We start from the raw sequence: 15,094 nt of genomic DNA, 5'->3' as shown, positions 1-15,094 counted from the left end.
CCATTTTTAATAATTTATGTGAAAAAAATAAAATGAATCGGCAACCTACACATGGGTATAAATCAAACTTCATTCAAACTCAGTTTATTTCTAATGTAGTTATTTTTTATCAAAAGTATTTTTTCTGTTATATTTCGCTCTTATTTTATTTTCCATAATCATCAATCAATCAATCAAGACAAAAATCAATCCCGAAATCCCGGGATTATGTTTACCAATCCCGAGATTCATAGGTATCGAAAATAGCTCGGGATTCCGGGATTGGATTCCCTAGGCGTGACATACTAATAGCGAACAAATTTTAACTATTTGTCAATTTCTATACCTACCCATCAGCGTTCCTTCCAAATACTCGTATACTCGGGAGATACAGGGTTCGATTCCCCGTAGGGGTGACTTACTTTTTTCAAAAAAGATTTTTTCTATTGGTTATTATATACTCTATCAGTAAGTGTTTTTTTCAAAATAATATAAATGTTCAATAATCAGAATGAAATCTTGTGAATTATTCGTTGAATAAAAGAAATAGTTAATTATAATAAATATATACTTTAAAAAATACTGACAAAAAATTAACCCCAACCAAAGAGATTCTTTTAAAATTTATTTATTATTTACACAAGTTTTGTCACTGATGAATTTTTCACTGCACAATGTAGGAGAAATTAATAAATAGTATCAATAATAATAATATATATATCTGTTTATAGAGATAATAATTGACAATTCATAAAATATAAATAAAATGTAGTACATGAACTGCTTCGATATGGACTTTAAAATTAACCACGTGTTATGCTGAGTACCTTGCGTTTGTGGACAACTCACTCAATACAGTAGCTAGCAAGTAAATTCGCGCATACAACATTCGCACATGTATAGGTAGACGTCACGCAATTTCCATTATGCGATATCACGCATCGGAAATTTATAGCAATATCACCTTTATTGTAATGGCGTTAGAACAGTGCTTCTAGTGTCAATGTTCATTTGAGCGAATCCGTTCGAACCGAACCACTCGGCAGACCCGACAAAAAGCATCGGGAATTTATAGCAATATCACATTTCTTGTAATAGCGTTAGAACAGACTATGCTATTCGGCAGACCCGACAAAAAAGTGAGTGTCATTTTTTTTCCAGATGCTTCGTCCATATTAATGCCATTGTATACAGCTGACTGTTTTGCACATGCGCGTTGGGAATAATCCGATCACGTTCACGGCTAACTTCATCATGTCGCACTTTCGTAACGCTGTGCGCACGGAGCTCTCAATTTTACCCTCTACTAAACGCGCCAAAAGAAGTATAACTTCAAAAATATATTTATAACGGAAAATGTTGCAATTCAAAACTCTAATGAAACGTTTGGCGTTACCTGTTTTTTTTTTTTTACTATATAATAGTAAATTTGGATTATTGAATTTGAATATATTTAATTAGTTATTTATGGTGGTACTTACTTTGGAGTTCATTTATCTGCGCAAAAATTGTCAATATTTTAATTTTAATATAATATAATAATTGATATTTAATAAGCTTAAGTTTTATAAGTATTTAATTGATAAATAGATTCCACAAAAATGAATGTTTTATTTTTCCCCTGGCTGTTCTGTTTTGTCACTGTTCTTTTTTGTCATGCTCTGTTTTGTCATTGTTCTGTTTTGTCATATTCTGTTTTGTCATGTTCTGTTTTGTCATGTTCTGTTTTGTCATGGAACCATTTTTTTCATACTTTTTTCTGCTCAGGTGAGTAATCTGTTTATGATTCATACACGCAATGCTGCCAATGGCATACGCTAACTCTATAAGAACAGTATTTTATCCACAAGGTCTTCATTCTTGAAATGTTAATCATCAGAAACGTTTGGGGCCTTTAAGTCCCCGAATATACAACAGTATTTTTTAAAAGTAATATATAGTTTCTTCGTTGTTCAGCGTATAATTTGTAATTTAGGTAGTAAAGGGTGTCGTAAAAAGGGCCTTAAAGCTAAACTCAAAACATTTGTTTGGCCATTGTTGCGTTGACAATGAATAAGCTCGTCATTTATAAAAGCTCAGAAAGCTCGATAGTGTATACGACCTGAAACAAGAGCAACTTCTTTATATAAACCAGTGCTGCTCAAACTTTTCCATTATTATTATCATCAGCCTGGATCAATCCACTGTTGAACGAAAGCCTCTGCAAGATGGTTTCATTTACCTTGGTCCCGTGTATTATAATATATGTAGTTCGTACACAAACTATAACTTTTTCGTCAATCCAGTGGCTTCTAGGTCAAACTCTTATATATATTGTAATAACTAGCTTAGTGCAGATATTATATATTATTCGAGTCATATTGTTTGCTGTACATTTATATTTCAGGTTTTTTATACATATATATTTACTCTATTACATCGCATACCTACCATTTGTTTCCATATACGATTATAACATGTGTTGTCTTTACGCGTTATGCTCATCGTGCATCTCTCCATAGCATAATCTGGAAGCACTGCACTAATACGTGTACGGATCAGGTTATATGATATTATTTTTATTTTTTACAAATTATAATAAAATATTTCACAACTCCCTGAAACAGGTTTCATGCCCCCAGTTTGAGAACCACCGATATAGACCAACGTTTCTGAAACCTGTTTTTCCATCAATTGATTTGGAATAGTTAAATCCAAGAAAACAAATTGGACAAAAAGCCGAAAACATAAAGTCGATTCACAAATAGCCGAAAGCCTTTTGCTCGAACAGCATTTTGCCGTAGCAGTAATTATTATAGTACATAGTAATATAAAAAGCGGCGGAAACCTGCGTCGCGGAGACAGGTGTATGTTTGAACGTAGAATAAACACGTCACGTCGTAGAGCTAATAATTGAGAAATGAAATGGATGCATTTATTTGTTGCCAAGAGATGTTGGTAATAACTGACGCAATTTCATATATACTTAGACCCTTCTCGCCGTATGCCCAGCATTTTGGGCGCTGTATTCTTTGATAAATTTTTTTTGGACCTCTGATTTTTAACGGAATATCGTTTGTTGCAATCCGCTGATGAGTTGTTAGAATATAGCTGTTAACGATTGAGACATCCCAACACAAGAACGTCACCCAGTATAGAACAGATTTTTAAGAGGTTTTAAGTGACATTTATTTCAGACAAATTTTAAAACAATGATGTTCGACGAAGATTCAATTAGATACTAGCTATAGGGTATCTGAGTTGTCCAGAGTAGTAACACAATATATTCAAAAAATCGAGTTTTGAGATAATGGCAAAAAAACTACCAGAGCATTGTTTTTGTAATTAGAAGAAAAGTATTGAACTCCCATGAATATTAATGAGTGAGCGAGTTGATTTACAATATTAAAAAAAAATAAAAATATATATATATAATTATAATACTCCTACGGCTGCAGACACACAGCACACTATGGGAAATAGAGCTCCCTGATTGATTGGAAAGGCCTTGATGAGGCCAGAACTCAGATTATTAATTGAAAAATGTGAGTTATGACACCAACAGTCAACCTTTTCAACGATTTTCACATGGTTTAAAGTGACGTTTGATAGCCAACTATTTTTCTTTATATGTATTATTTTATTTAGAATCACTATTATCACATTTAACTAAAAAATGACAAAATTGCAAAATGTGAGTTATGACTCTAGGCGACTCATCTATGTAGACTTAGCCGGATAGCACATCTAAACTCACCCGACTGCAATACGTCGAATATTATGTCGATGTGATTTTGCTGGTATTCAACAAAACACACTAATATTTAATTTAATGTCCTCCCCACAGCTCGAATAAGACGATTTAGTTCAATAAAGCTGGTGTAGGAAGCAACTAATTTCATCCGACATGTGGCGCATGTATAAAATCAAAATATCGCATTTCGTCATTCATACGCATTACGTCCGGCATGGCATCGACTATGCGCAAGGAAGAAAGATACAACATTACGCCCAGTTTTGATTTACAACTATATCCCAGTCGAGATGATTTTCAATGTACGACTGGGCTTATGAGAAGGTTTACTGACCTGGAAACTATGGTTGACGTTCTTGATGCTGCATTCAGCAAAGCTGGGGTCAATAAGCTCGATCTCATCGAAGAGGGGACTCTGAAAATAAAAAAAAGGTTTCATATTATAGTATCACTGAGGTAATTAAAAACATAAAGTATTCGATACGACAAACCTTCAAGGTAGATCTTTATTTTGAATGTGTAAGGAATACAGTTATTATTACTGATTGACTAAGCTACGGTTTTGTTTTTGTTTGAAGAAGTATTATTTTGTATTATTTATTGTACCTAGTCATATGGCGGTTTTGTCGTGATTCTTGAAAATTGGTTGGTTGTTGGGGTGTTTATTTTCAACAACAAACAGGCAACAAGTCCACAATACAGAATTTGTGGTTTATTTTTAACATTCTATTTTATTTTCAAATTAAAACAATATACCTACCTATTATGGTTGGATTGTCAAAACGACAATATGTGAAATGTTCAAGAGACGAAAAACAAAGTTCATTATATTTCAAGCTTGAAGATATTACATATTGTGTATATTAATTAATTTCATATTAATTCAGTAGAATTTGTATTTATTCAACAGCATACTTCAGTGAAACGGCAAATAATTTTCAACTATAGGCGCGACGAAATTTTGGACTCGCTGCCAGTCGGAGACCGAACGTCGAGGTGTGAATACGTCAATTTGTTTCGTGATGGCGACGGGGGTATTAATTCTTAAATCGTGTAAAGATGACTAAAAACGTTACCCATTTACTATAAAAAGAAAACATGTAAATGAATATATCATTATTGTTACTAATATAACATGGTGTGTAAAACTCCCACCTCCGCACCCGTTATGTATATGCAGCCACGTCATACGCGGCCGCCTAACATAACCCTTACGTGTGCCAAATCAAAGAATTTAAGCCCTCATTTTGTCCCGAGCAGAGTCGCACGGGACTGGTGATGCAACCTTGCAACGAAGATTATTAATATAACAATAAACAGAACATTAAATGGACGCATGTTGGATTTATATGACAAATTATATTTCGGTCGGCATGCGTCATTTGCACCCACGACACGCAATCCGCTCATCGCCTAGCCACGATCTTTTTAGACCATGCTTCAACTGAGGTATTAACAATCGCTCCAAATTGTGGAGATTAGACAATCCAAACCGTATTTTAAACGCTAGTCGTCATAAACTACAGGATGGTAAGAAACGGTTACTTTCTTTGTCTTATTTTTCTTAGTCCACGTTAAAGTATATTTATGTATAGTTAATTGTTATTGTTAGGAGAGGTAACGGTTTAGCTAGTACGCGTTGATTTATTGAAATTTTGTTACGACTGAAAAAAACAAACTAAAATAGTGAAGGCCGAGATTGAATTAAAATTGAAATCGCATACAAATCTATGTAGCAAAATAGTTCAAAAACTTAATATTGATTCTAGAAATATGGGTTAACGTCGTTTACGACATATCATAAATATTACTTTTATACCATGCATCTAAGAAGTTTTGCATTATTCAAGAAAGGGAATGCACATTTAATTTTTTCACGAGACAGCGCAAGCTGAGCTCCGGTCCACTCTATTCCATTTCTAACCCTGATTTTACGATATTTTATAATAAACTACCCAAGATGGCGAACAACAAACAGCTGATATATTTCTATTTGCCAAAGTAAACGAAATTAATATTATTTTGTTTGCAATTAATAGGTATATTCCTAGGGGCGGCAGGTTATATGAAAGTATGGTGAAGCAGGCAAGTATGGTGAAAAAGTATGGTGAGGCAGGCTGGTAATCAATTTGTTACCATTACCACGTTTTGTCGGCTTTTATTGGCCTACTTCATTCAGTTGTATGAGAAAGCCGATTTCTTGTCCCTCTTTTTATTTAATACCTCTATGGTATATTCATATTAAAATTAATTTCTTAATATAAGGAAGTCGGAAACACTTAGTATAGAATGTATAGTTAAAAATTAATAAAGCCACATTATATATTATGTATAAACTTGTTTCATCAATGGAAATTTATTGTAGCCAAACATAAATATCTTCATGTAACTTTTGAAACTAAGACAGACAGTAAATATACAAAGAAACCCGAACGATGATAAAGTTTCATTCCAAAACGAAAAGAATTGTATTCTTTGATAGGCTGCGAATTAAAAGCCTGTTAAACAAGACGCAAGATAAATAAATAGCCGAGTAGATTATATTTTATTAAAACTAAAAGAGTCTTTATTACACAGACTTTGAAAAGGTTAATCGAGCCTGTTGGTGTGATATCGGACAGGGGTTGTAAATAGTTTCTCACACGAATATATTGAAAAAGATTATGTAATACATTTAAAAAGCATATAATATTATTTTTTTTCATAATTGAACATACATAACTTGAAAACATTTCAGATATATATCCACTAGAAAAAAACATATTTGAAAAAAAAATAAGATGATCGACGAGTTTGAACCCGTACAACCACTGGTATCGCGCCAACTATGCGTTAACCAATTATGCTACGAGTCTCGTATCTTATTGCGACAATTTAAACTAGTAGGTCATACATGAAATGCTTATCAAATTGCGTTATTATTAACTATCGGTTTTTGTGTATTAAATCAAGGAATATTAATTACCTTAATTACTAACCGACGCCCTGCTCTCGCCAAATATTTTAGTTATAACGTCTACTTGAACTTGATAACCATTTTTAATAAACCATTTCTTTTATTCAACGAATAATTCTCATGATTTTGAGAATGTAACATTCCATATATTGAACATACATAACTTGAAAACACTTATTTCATAATTGTTTGACTTCTATAATAAAGAATCCAAGAGTTTATAATTCAACTTTTTTAAATTCAGTGTATCAGTTGCATAATTATTATGTATTAATTATGTGAGATATGGCACGGATGGATTAATTTGCAGAGCACGTTGGCCAGATTCCAATAGATGCGGGTTCAAATTCCGCTCCGTACCAATACTATATCTTTTTTTCTACCTGGAATGTTTCTGAGGAATTTCAAATTATTATGTATATTGAATAATTTATTAGAAAACACGGTTCGAACTACATGGACTGAAGCTATCTCTACGTTATGTGTCCGTGAATTATTTTTATCTGCAGTTATATAGTATACCTGGCAGACTAAGACGTCACATTTAACATCCTAATAAATTCCATGCTTCGTATTAGTTATGGGTTTTAAGAGCATACATAAGTGAAACGGCAAATAATTTTCAACAATAGGTGGGACGAAATTTTGCACTCGTCTTTCGAATTTGTTTTGTGTTGGCGTCGGAGGAATATATTCTTATATCGTGTAAAGATGACTAAATAACGTTACACATGTACTCGAAAAAGAAAACATGTCAATGAATATATTATTAATATTACTAATATAATAATAAACATAACATTAAATGGACGCATGTTCAATTTTTATGTCAAATTATGTTTTGTTCGGCACGCGTCATTTGCACAATCCGCGCGTCGCATAGTCTTCATTCTCATTTCATTCTTTTAAACCTCTCACTCTAATGTTTTAGAATATAGTCATATTTCAGTACATGCATGTGCAGTGGTGTTAAGATTTTTTACATTTATTAATTTTTAAAACAATTAGTATAATTTATGCCGACATTATTATAGTGAAATATTTACGATACAAAATTATATTGATAATTTCTGTGATCTCAAATTTGACAAGAATTAGGCATTATATTATTCAAAAAATGGGCAAGATTAACTAACACATTTGAAGATAATTCTAAAGATACTAATTATAATCTATGTCTTTGACCATTCAAGTGTGATAAACATCCTGCGAATAATGATTGCTTTATAATAATTATTGACCTAAGAATAAGGTAGTGTTTTTTTGAAATACGCCATTTCTTTTGGCGTTCCTCAGTGGCTAAGCTACAACATACGGCCGTAGCCATAAATTGACAAACTAAAACTGAAGTAGGGAGTAAGATCATGTTAACGCGCGTATTTAGACAAGACATAGCTTATAATTAGTATCTTTAGAATTATCTTCAAATGTGTTAATCTTGCCCATTTTTTGAATAATAAAATGCCTAATTCTTGTCAAATTTGGGATCACAGAGATTATCAATATAATTTTTTATCGTAAATATTTCACTATAATAATGTTGACATAAATTATACTAATGGTTTTAAAAATTAATAAATGTAAAAAATCTTAACACCACTGCACATTTATGTACTGAAATATGACTATATTATAAAACATTAGAGCGAGAGGTTTAAAAGAATACTATTTTAGGTAATAAAAATACTTTATGCAGTCATAAAATGTTTTATTAAATAAAACAATAATAGATCATTTTTATATTTAAATTGCATTAACTTTCACATGCCTTGAGTTTGTACAAGTTTATTCTCCCCTGGCGCACATAAACACATAAACAAAAAAGAATGAGAATTAAAAAGCATAAACAAAGACCAAAAATGGCGTTTAATTATCTATTTTTCTTTTATGTTTGTAAAATATGGGAGCATCACTGACGAAAAATGTTGTGCGTGACTCAACGCTTTCAAAATAAACTTATGGTGAATATTATATATTTTCTTTCAGCAAATTTTTAATACAACAAAGGAATTTTTGGATTAAAAGGTTTCCATTGTACTATTCAGGGTAGGTATTTAGTACATCTCTCTAAAGGTGTATTAAATCTTGAATAACACTATCATATTTTTATGCTGGTCTCATTTTTTGACGTATAACTCATTTACGTCGCTGTATTAAGGGAGGACATGCTCAGCGTAGATCAAAATGGAACATTTATTGCATTTTCAAACCATGATCCTGGACATTCCTTAAACGTTGTAGATAGTCTATTTATATAATTTTGAAGCCTTGTTATCCTTTATATTTATTTTAAACATTTAATGACTGCAAAAAGTATTTTTATTACATAAAATAGTGTTCTTTTAAACCTCTCGCTCTAATGTTTTAGAATATAGTCATATTTCAGTTCATGAATGTGCAGCGGTGTTAAGATAGGGAATGCCAAAAGAAATGGCGTATTTCAAAAAAACACTACCTTATTCTTAGATCAATAATTAATATTCTATAAATATATAAATATAATATTCTAAAACATTAGAGCGAGAGGTTTAAAAGAATACTATTTTATGTAATAAAAATACTTTATGCAGTCATCAAATGTTTAAAATAAATATAAAGGATAATAAGGCTTAAAAATGACATAAATAGATTATCTACAACGTTTAAGGTATGTCCAGGATCATGCTTTGAAAATACAATAAAAGCTCTATTTTGACCTACGCTGAGCACGTCCGCCCTTAAACGGGGTAGTTTTCCAGCCGCTCGAAAATTATGTCGGTAAAAAGTTTCACAAAAATATATACATGTGTCGCTAGATTTCAAAATCAGCCAAGTCTATAATAGATGAATAGTAGAAGAACAGCTTTTTGTTTTCTCAAGTACACAGTCACAAGGGTGAAAGTTTAAATTATTTCGAGTATAGAATAATTAAAATTAATAAATTCCACATTCTAATAATGCAGAAATATTAAAAATCAGTAGTTCTTCAGCTATTCACAAAAAAGTTAAAAATACCTAAAGGTGGACTTGGCTGATTTAAAAATGTAGCGACACATATATTGCTTGTAACTCAAAAAAGAAATAAAACTTATACCACTATGTATACAAACGAGTGCCCTCGCGGGAAGGTCAGTGATTTGGTGGGAGACATAGCGATAGTGCCCATAGAACGCGTCGAGCGGGCGAAGTCGGTGTATGAAGCGTTTATTCATAACCATAATCACTCGTCTCTTGCCGCGCATTACCCTTCACCTATGTAATAAGCGGCCCAAGCAGCACAAAATAATTATTATTACAGCGTCTCTCATAACAAAGCAATAAAAATATTATATTATTTCGGGGCTTGTAATTAATATTTACGACGACATTATTCAACCATAAAATTAAATAAAATTAAACAAAGAGATCTCTGTTATTAAATAATTGCTTCTCGCCCGTCGATCGACGACGCCTCGAGTAGCGTGATTTTGGTAGCCGTGTTCAATGAATGGACTTCTTTGTATTTTCATTAAATCGTATCGCCGAGAAGCGAAAAACGGTGACTCATGCGGCAGGCGGGGCGCAAGGCATCGTCAAGTCCAGTGTGCACTGGCGTATTTGATTACGTTGTATTTTCGTTGATTTACGCGCCACTTGTAGAAATTTTGCGCGAGCGCCGCACTCGCTGCGTCAATTGGCTTTATGCCATACAGATCTCGATAGCTACGTTCCGGCGACCATTTTATTTGTATTTCTTTACACAGTATTCTACTTAATTACTGCTCGACGCTTAGATTAAAAAATAGCTGGACGTCTAATATTTATTTATTAATAATATAATCATGGTTAAAAGTCTAAACTGAATTCTAATAAATAAATAATTTGTTTTTAAGATAAATATATATTTTAGCCACTTGCTAAACCTATTAGGTACATAGGGTCTTTACTATAGGTCCAAATACCATTGAAAATAGCGACATGTTGTTTTTATTCATATTTGGCGGTAGATGAGGTAGAGGAGATAGACGGTCGTTGTTTGGATGAGAGTTTATTGATCGTACAAGAATACACTGAATACAATAATCTCTTCTTGGTCGTACACTCATGGCTGAGGATCGTGACCACATTTAACTTTCGCCATTCTTTGAGCGAATAAAACTTTCTATCCTTCTCGATCTTTCGCTTCTCTCAGGGCAGAATGGATGGTGCCCCCAGTCAGCTCTTTCACTTGGTCGCTACATCGCGCAGACGATCTTCCTCTGCTTCACCTTCCCTGGAGGCTACCCAAAACTACCAGTCTCTCTAGGTTGTCCGGTCCGCGCCTGACAATATGTCCAAAAAAACTGCAGTATTATTCTCAGACATATCGTCGAGAGCCGTTCCTTTACCTTCAGTCTCTGTATGATTGACTGGTTCGTCCTGTGCTCCGTCCAAGAAATGCGAAGCATTCGGCGCCAACACCACTTCTCAAAGGCATCAATTGCCTTCCGTTCCCTTGCCTTCAGGGTCCACGACTCGATTCCGTATAGAAATATCGAGAACACTAATATTTGTACAAGCATCATTTTTGTGGCAATCGAAATTTCCCGATCCTTCCATATAGTGGTAGGGCGTGTCATCGCATTTTTTGCAATCTATGTGCGCCTTCTTATTTCCGCTTCGCATCTGCCCTTTCCACTGATGGTCGATCCCAGATATACAAACTTGTCGACTGTTTCGAGGTTTTGGAGTGTACTTGGTGTTGTTATGGAAGGTTGGCTCGATCAACAACCATTGAATACAATAATAGGGATGATAACGTGAGATTATAATCGCGGGTAATGATCTAGTGGTGACATCGATTTGCTCAATACATTGATTATATTAATGAACAGAGAGACTTGATTTGAGTGGAGTGATGGTTATATGTCGAGTGAAGAACCAGTGACAATAGTAGTGTATCTCGTGACGGACTCGATGTTTCACGCATTGTCCTTTCAATTTATACAAATGCAGTTCATATTATAAGAGATATTGTCGCAATTAACGAATCAACACGGACTCTACTGATTTATTAGTGATTGAAAAAATGCTGAAGATTATTATCGCTCTATTGTTTTTTTTTTGACCTCGTTGTGACGCTCATTTAATGCTGCGTGGTATGATTACTACACATAGTTAAAATATATGTTAATATTGTAATGAATTTATATATTTATGTATGAGTACACTGTATTAACTACATAATTACTACGTGAAAAACGGTTTAAAGGTTAGAATGGGGACAGCCATGAATAATTCACCCTAGAATTGGGCCGAGATGCATACAATATCGAGTTAAGTAAAATTGAAGTAACGTCAAAATGCAACGTCGTGTTCTACGAATCGGTCGCGATTTTTTTAAATTTTGAGTATATACAATTATTAAAATATGAAAACTACACAATATGAATTTAATAATTAGTTACAGATTAAAAGCAACATGGTTAATTTATAAGTGATTAATTGAATAAATTTACGCAAAGTATCAGGTGTAAATTTGTATTCGTATATTATTTATTGACATGACAATAAATTCGTACATTGTATCAGGATGGTGTCTGTTTACGAAAGTATTCCAACATTGTTGATATTATAATTAATTATACGTATTTAATATTGTTAGTCTCTTGTATTCACATGTATAATCGATACCTATTCAAAATATTTCAGAAACAAGTAAATAACATCCATTTAAAACTATTTATTAAATTTCTGATTAAAATATGACAGCTGATGTTTGGTTTGCAGGTTATCAACAATATCCTATTAACCGATAATCTACTGAAAACAACTTATTAGTGAAATACTAAGCATCTCGGCCTTGCTGAATACGGCACGTGCCGTCGAAATGAGTTGAGTCATAAATTTTCAGCAGGCTTTTTGAAGGTTTGATTTTTTTCATGTCAATAATTTAATGAGCGTTATGTTATATTATCCTGGACAATAGACAGGATATCTACCAATAATAATTACAGCAGTACTTATAGTAATCGAAAAATGTTATAATGTATTGCGGGCGGACGTGCTCAGCGTGGGTCAAAATGAAGTATTTATTTAAAACATTTGATGACTGCATAAAGTATTTTTATTACATAAAATAGTATTATTTTAAACTTCTCGCTCTAATGTTTTAGAATATAGTCATACTTCAGTACACAAATGTGCAGTGGTGTTAAGATTTTTTACATTTATTAATTTTTAAACGCATTTATAAAACCATCAGTATAATTTATATTGACATTATTATAGTGAAATATTTTCTTAAGTCAATAATTATTATATAGCAATCATTATTCGTATGTTTATTACATTTGAATGGTCAAAAACATAGCTTATAATAAGTATCTTTAGAATTATCTTCAAATGTGTTATCTTGCCCATTTTTTTGAATAATAAAAAGCCTAATTCTTGTCAAAGTTGGGATCACAGAGAATATCAATATAATTTTTTATCGTAAATATTTAACTATTACACACTATTACACAACATTAATTATACTGATGATTTTATAAATGCGTTTAAAAATTAATAAATGTAAAAAATCTTAACACCGCTGCACATTTATGTACTGAAATATGACTATATTCTAAAACATTAGAGCGAGAGGTTTAAAAGAATACTATTTTATGTAATAAAAATACTTTATGCAGTCGTCAAATGTTTAAAATAAATATAAAGGATAATAAGGCTTAAGGATTATCTACAACGTTTAAGGAATGTCCAGGATCATGCTTTGAAAATAGAATAAAAGCTCCATTTTGACCCACGCTGAGCACGTCCGTCCTTAATGAGCCTTATGTTATATTTTCCCGGACAATAGACAGGATATCTACCAATAATATTACAGCAGTACTTATAGTAACCTAAAAATGTTATAATGTATTCTTAATGATTTCTTTTATCACGTGTAATTCCATAGAGTATTTATATAATTTTCTCGTACATTGTTTATTCAAACGATTAGTAGGCACGTATCACATTGATAATAAATGTATTATTCAATTATTCCTCTAATTTTCTCATTTTATTGGCATGCGTGTTTACTGAACATAATACAAGACAGGTACTAATATTATTCGTAAGCACGCACCTGTACTTTGGTAGGTAGTGACACCGACATCAAGATACGACACATGTTTATTTATTTTTTACTTTTCAGAGTAACGGGCCAATATTATATTTGTACAACAAATTCATGCTTTGGTTAAAAGTTGAAGAAAAATCATTTAGTATCTAGTACTTCTAATGGATTCAAGCTCTGTACTATTCCATTTAAGTCGTTTGTTGCGACCCGGGTTTTGCCTTTCGGCATCTTCAGGCGCCGTGTACACTTACCAAAGGTAAACACACACTGACAACGAACTCTCTTTACTCTAGCTTATATAATAAAGTTATAAGATAAAAAATATGCTATCGAAGGTATTGGTATTAATACGATAGGGTTTTTACTAATTAGGTTTTTTAATGACACTTCAACTATTCATAAGTTGTTTATTGTATTATTTGTAACCTTTGACTTGATAGGTAGGTAATGGAGTTTTTACCTACTTTATTGTACTTATTGATTTATTATATAAGCTAGAGTAAAGAGAGTTCCTTTTTTCAACATAAACCTACACGTAAATGGACGTGGAGAAGCCCGACAGGAAGGACCAGCGAAATCGATTACATCCTCACTGACAGAAAATATACATTTTTAAACTGTAAGGTGATCAATCAGTTTAACACCGGCAGTGATCACCGGATGGTGAGATGTAAGATAAGATTGAACGTCAAATCAGAAAGATCCAAACTGCAGAAGAAGTCAAATGCTCGCGTATACCTGCAGAACAATACTGAATTCCAAAATGAACTCAAAAATGCACTATCGGCTTTCTTAGATGAGAACGAAACCGTTTCCCTATCCAACGCGGAGGATATAACGAATATTATTCTACAATGTGCAGAAAAAACAGGCGTAAAAAGCTCAGAAGTTACACTTTCCACCAAGCTTTCGAAGGCAACATTGAATCTTATGGAGCAGAGAAGGAAAACCAAGAGCGATAGACAGGCGCAAAACGATATGGAGTTTTCATCACTTTGCAAAACCCTCCGAAGGAAGATTAGAGAAGACCTTCGTAAATTCAATGTAAACCTCATACAAGCAATTGTGAAAGCAGGCAGAAGTTTAAACAAAAACAAGCAATGCTTGTCGATAGGAAAACGTCAAATCACAGCACTAAAAGCAAAAGATGGTTCTATCGTCAGAAATTGGGAACACTTGTTAAGCCGAGTTGAAGAGTTCTACAGCGATCTCTACAGTGATGACACTGACAATACGACTATAGACTTAGATCTTCAGAGAAATGGAAATTCGGAAGACCATACTCCCGAAATTACATCCTGGGAAGTAACCCATGCTTTAAATTACATGAAAAGTGGGAAAGCCCCCGGGGAAGACGGTTTAA

At 32.9% G+C, this 15,094-nt stretch overlaps 1 protein-coding gene across 1 annotated transcript in view; it reads right to left on the bottom strand.

Annotated features, from left to right (window-relative positions):
- Window positions 1-13,782, bottom strand: part of LOC147069113 (diacylglycerol kinase eta) — a 100,598-nt gene extending 86,816 nt beyond the window's left edge. Inside the window, exons 1-2 of the mRNA XM_085951547.1 lie at window positions 13,738-13,782; window positions 4,047-4,127 (exon numbers count right to left, since the gene is read on the bottom strand). Coding sequence (XP_085807673.1) covers window positions 4,047-4,127; window positions 13,738-13,782 — 126 coding nt within the window. The remainder of the gene's footprint in view (window positions 1-4,046; window positions 4,128-13,737) is intronic.
- Between the last annotated feature and the right edge of the window lie 1,312 nt (window positions 13,783-15,094).

The sequence above is a fragment of the Rhyacophila brunnea genome, unplaced genomic scaffold, assembly GCF_057557595.1.
Source record: "Rhyacophila brunnea isolate RB1 unplaced genomic scaffold, BYU_Rbru_1.0 scaffold_24, whole genome shotgun sequence".
Lineage (NCBI taxonomy): Eukaryota > Metazoa > Arthropoda > Insecta > Trichoptera > Rhyacophilidae > Rhyacophila > Rhyacophila brunnea.
Note: the sequence above shows the minus strand (reverse complement) of the source record. Positions and strands in the feature narration are given on the sequence as shown.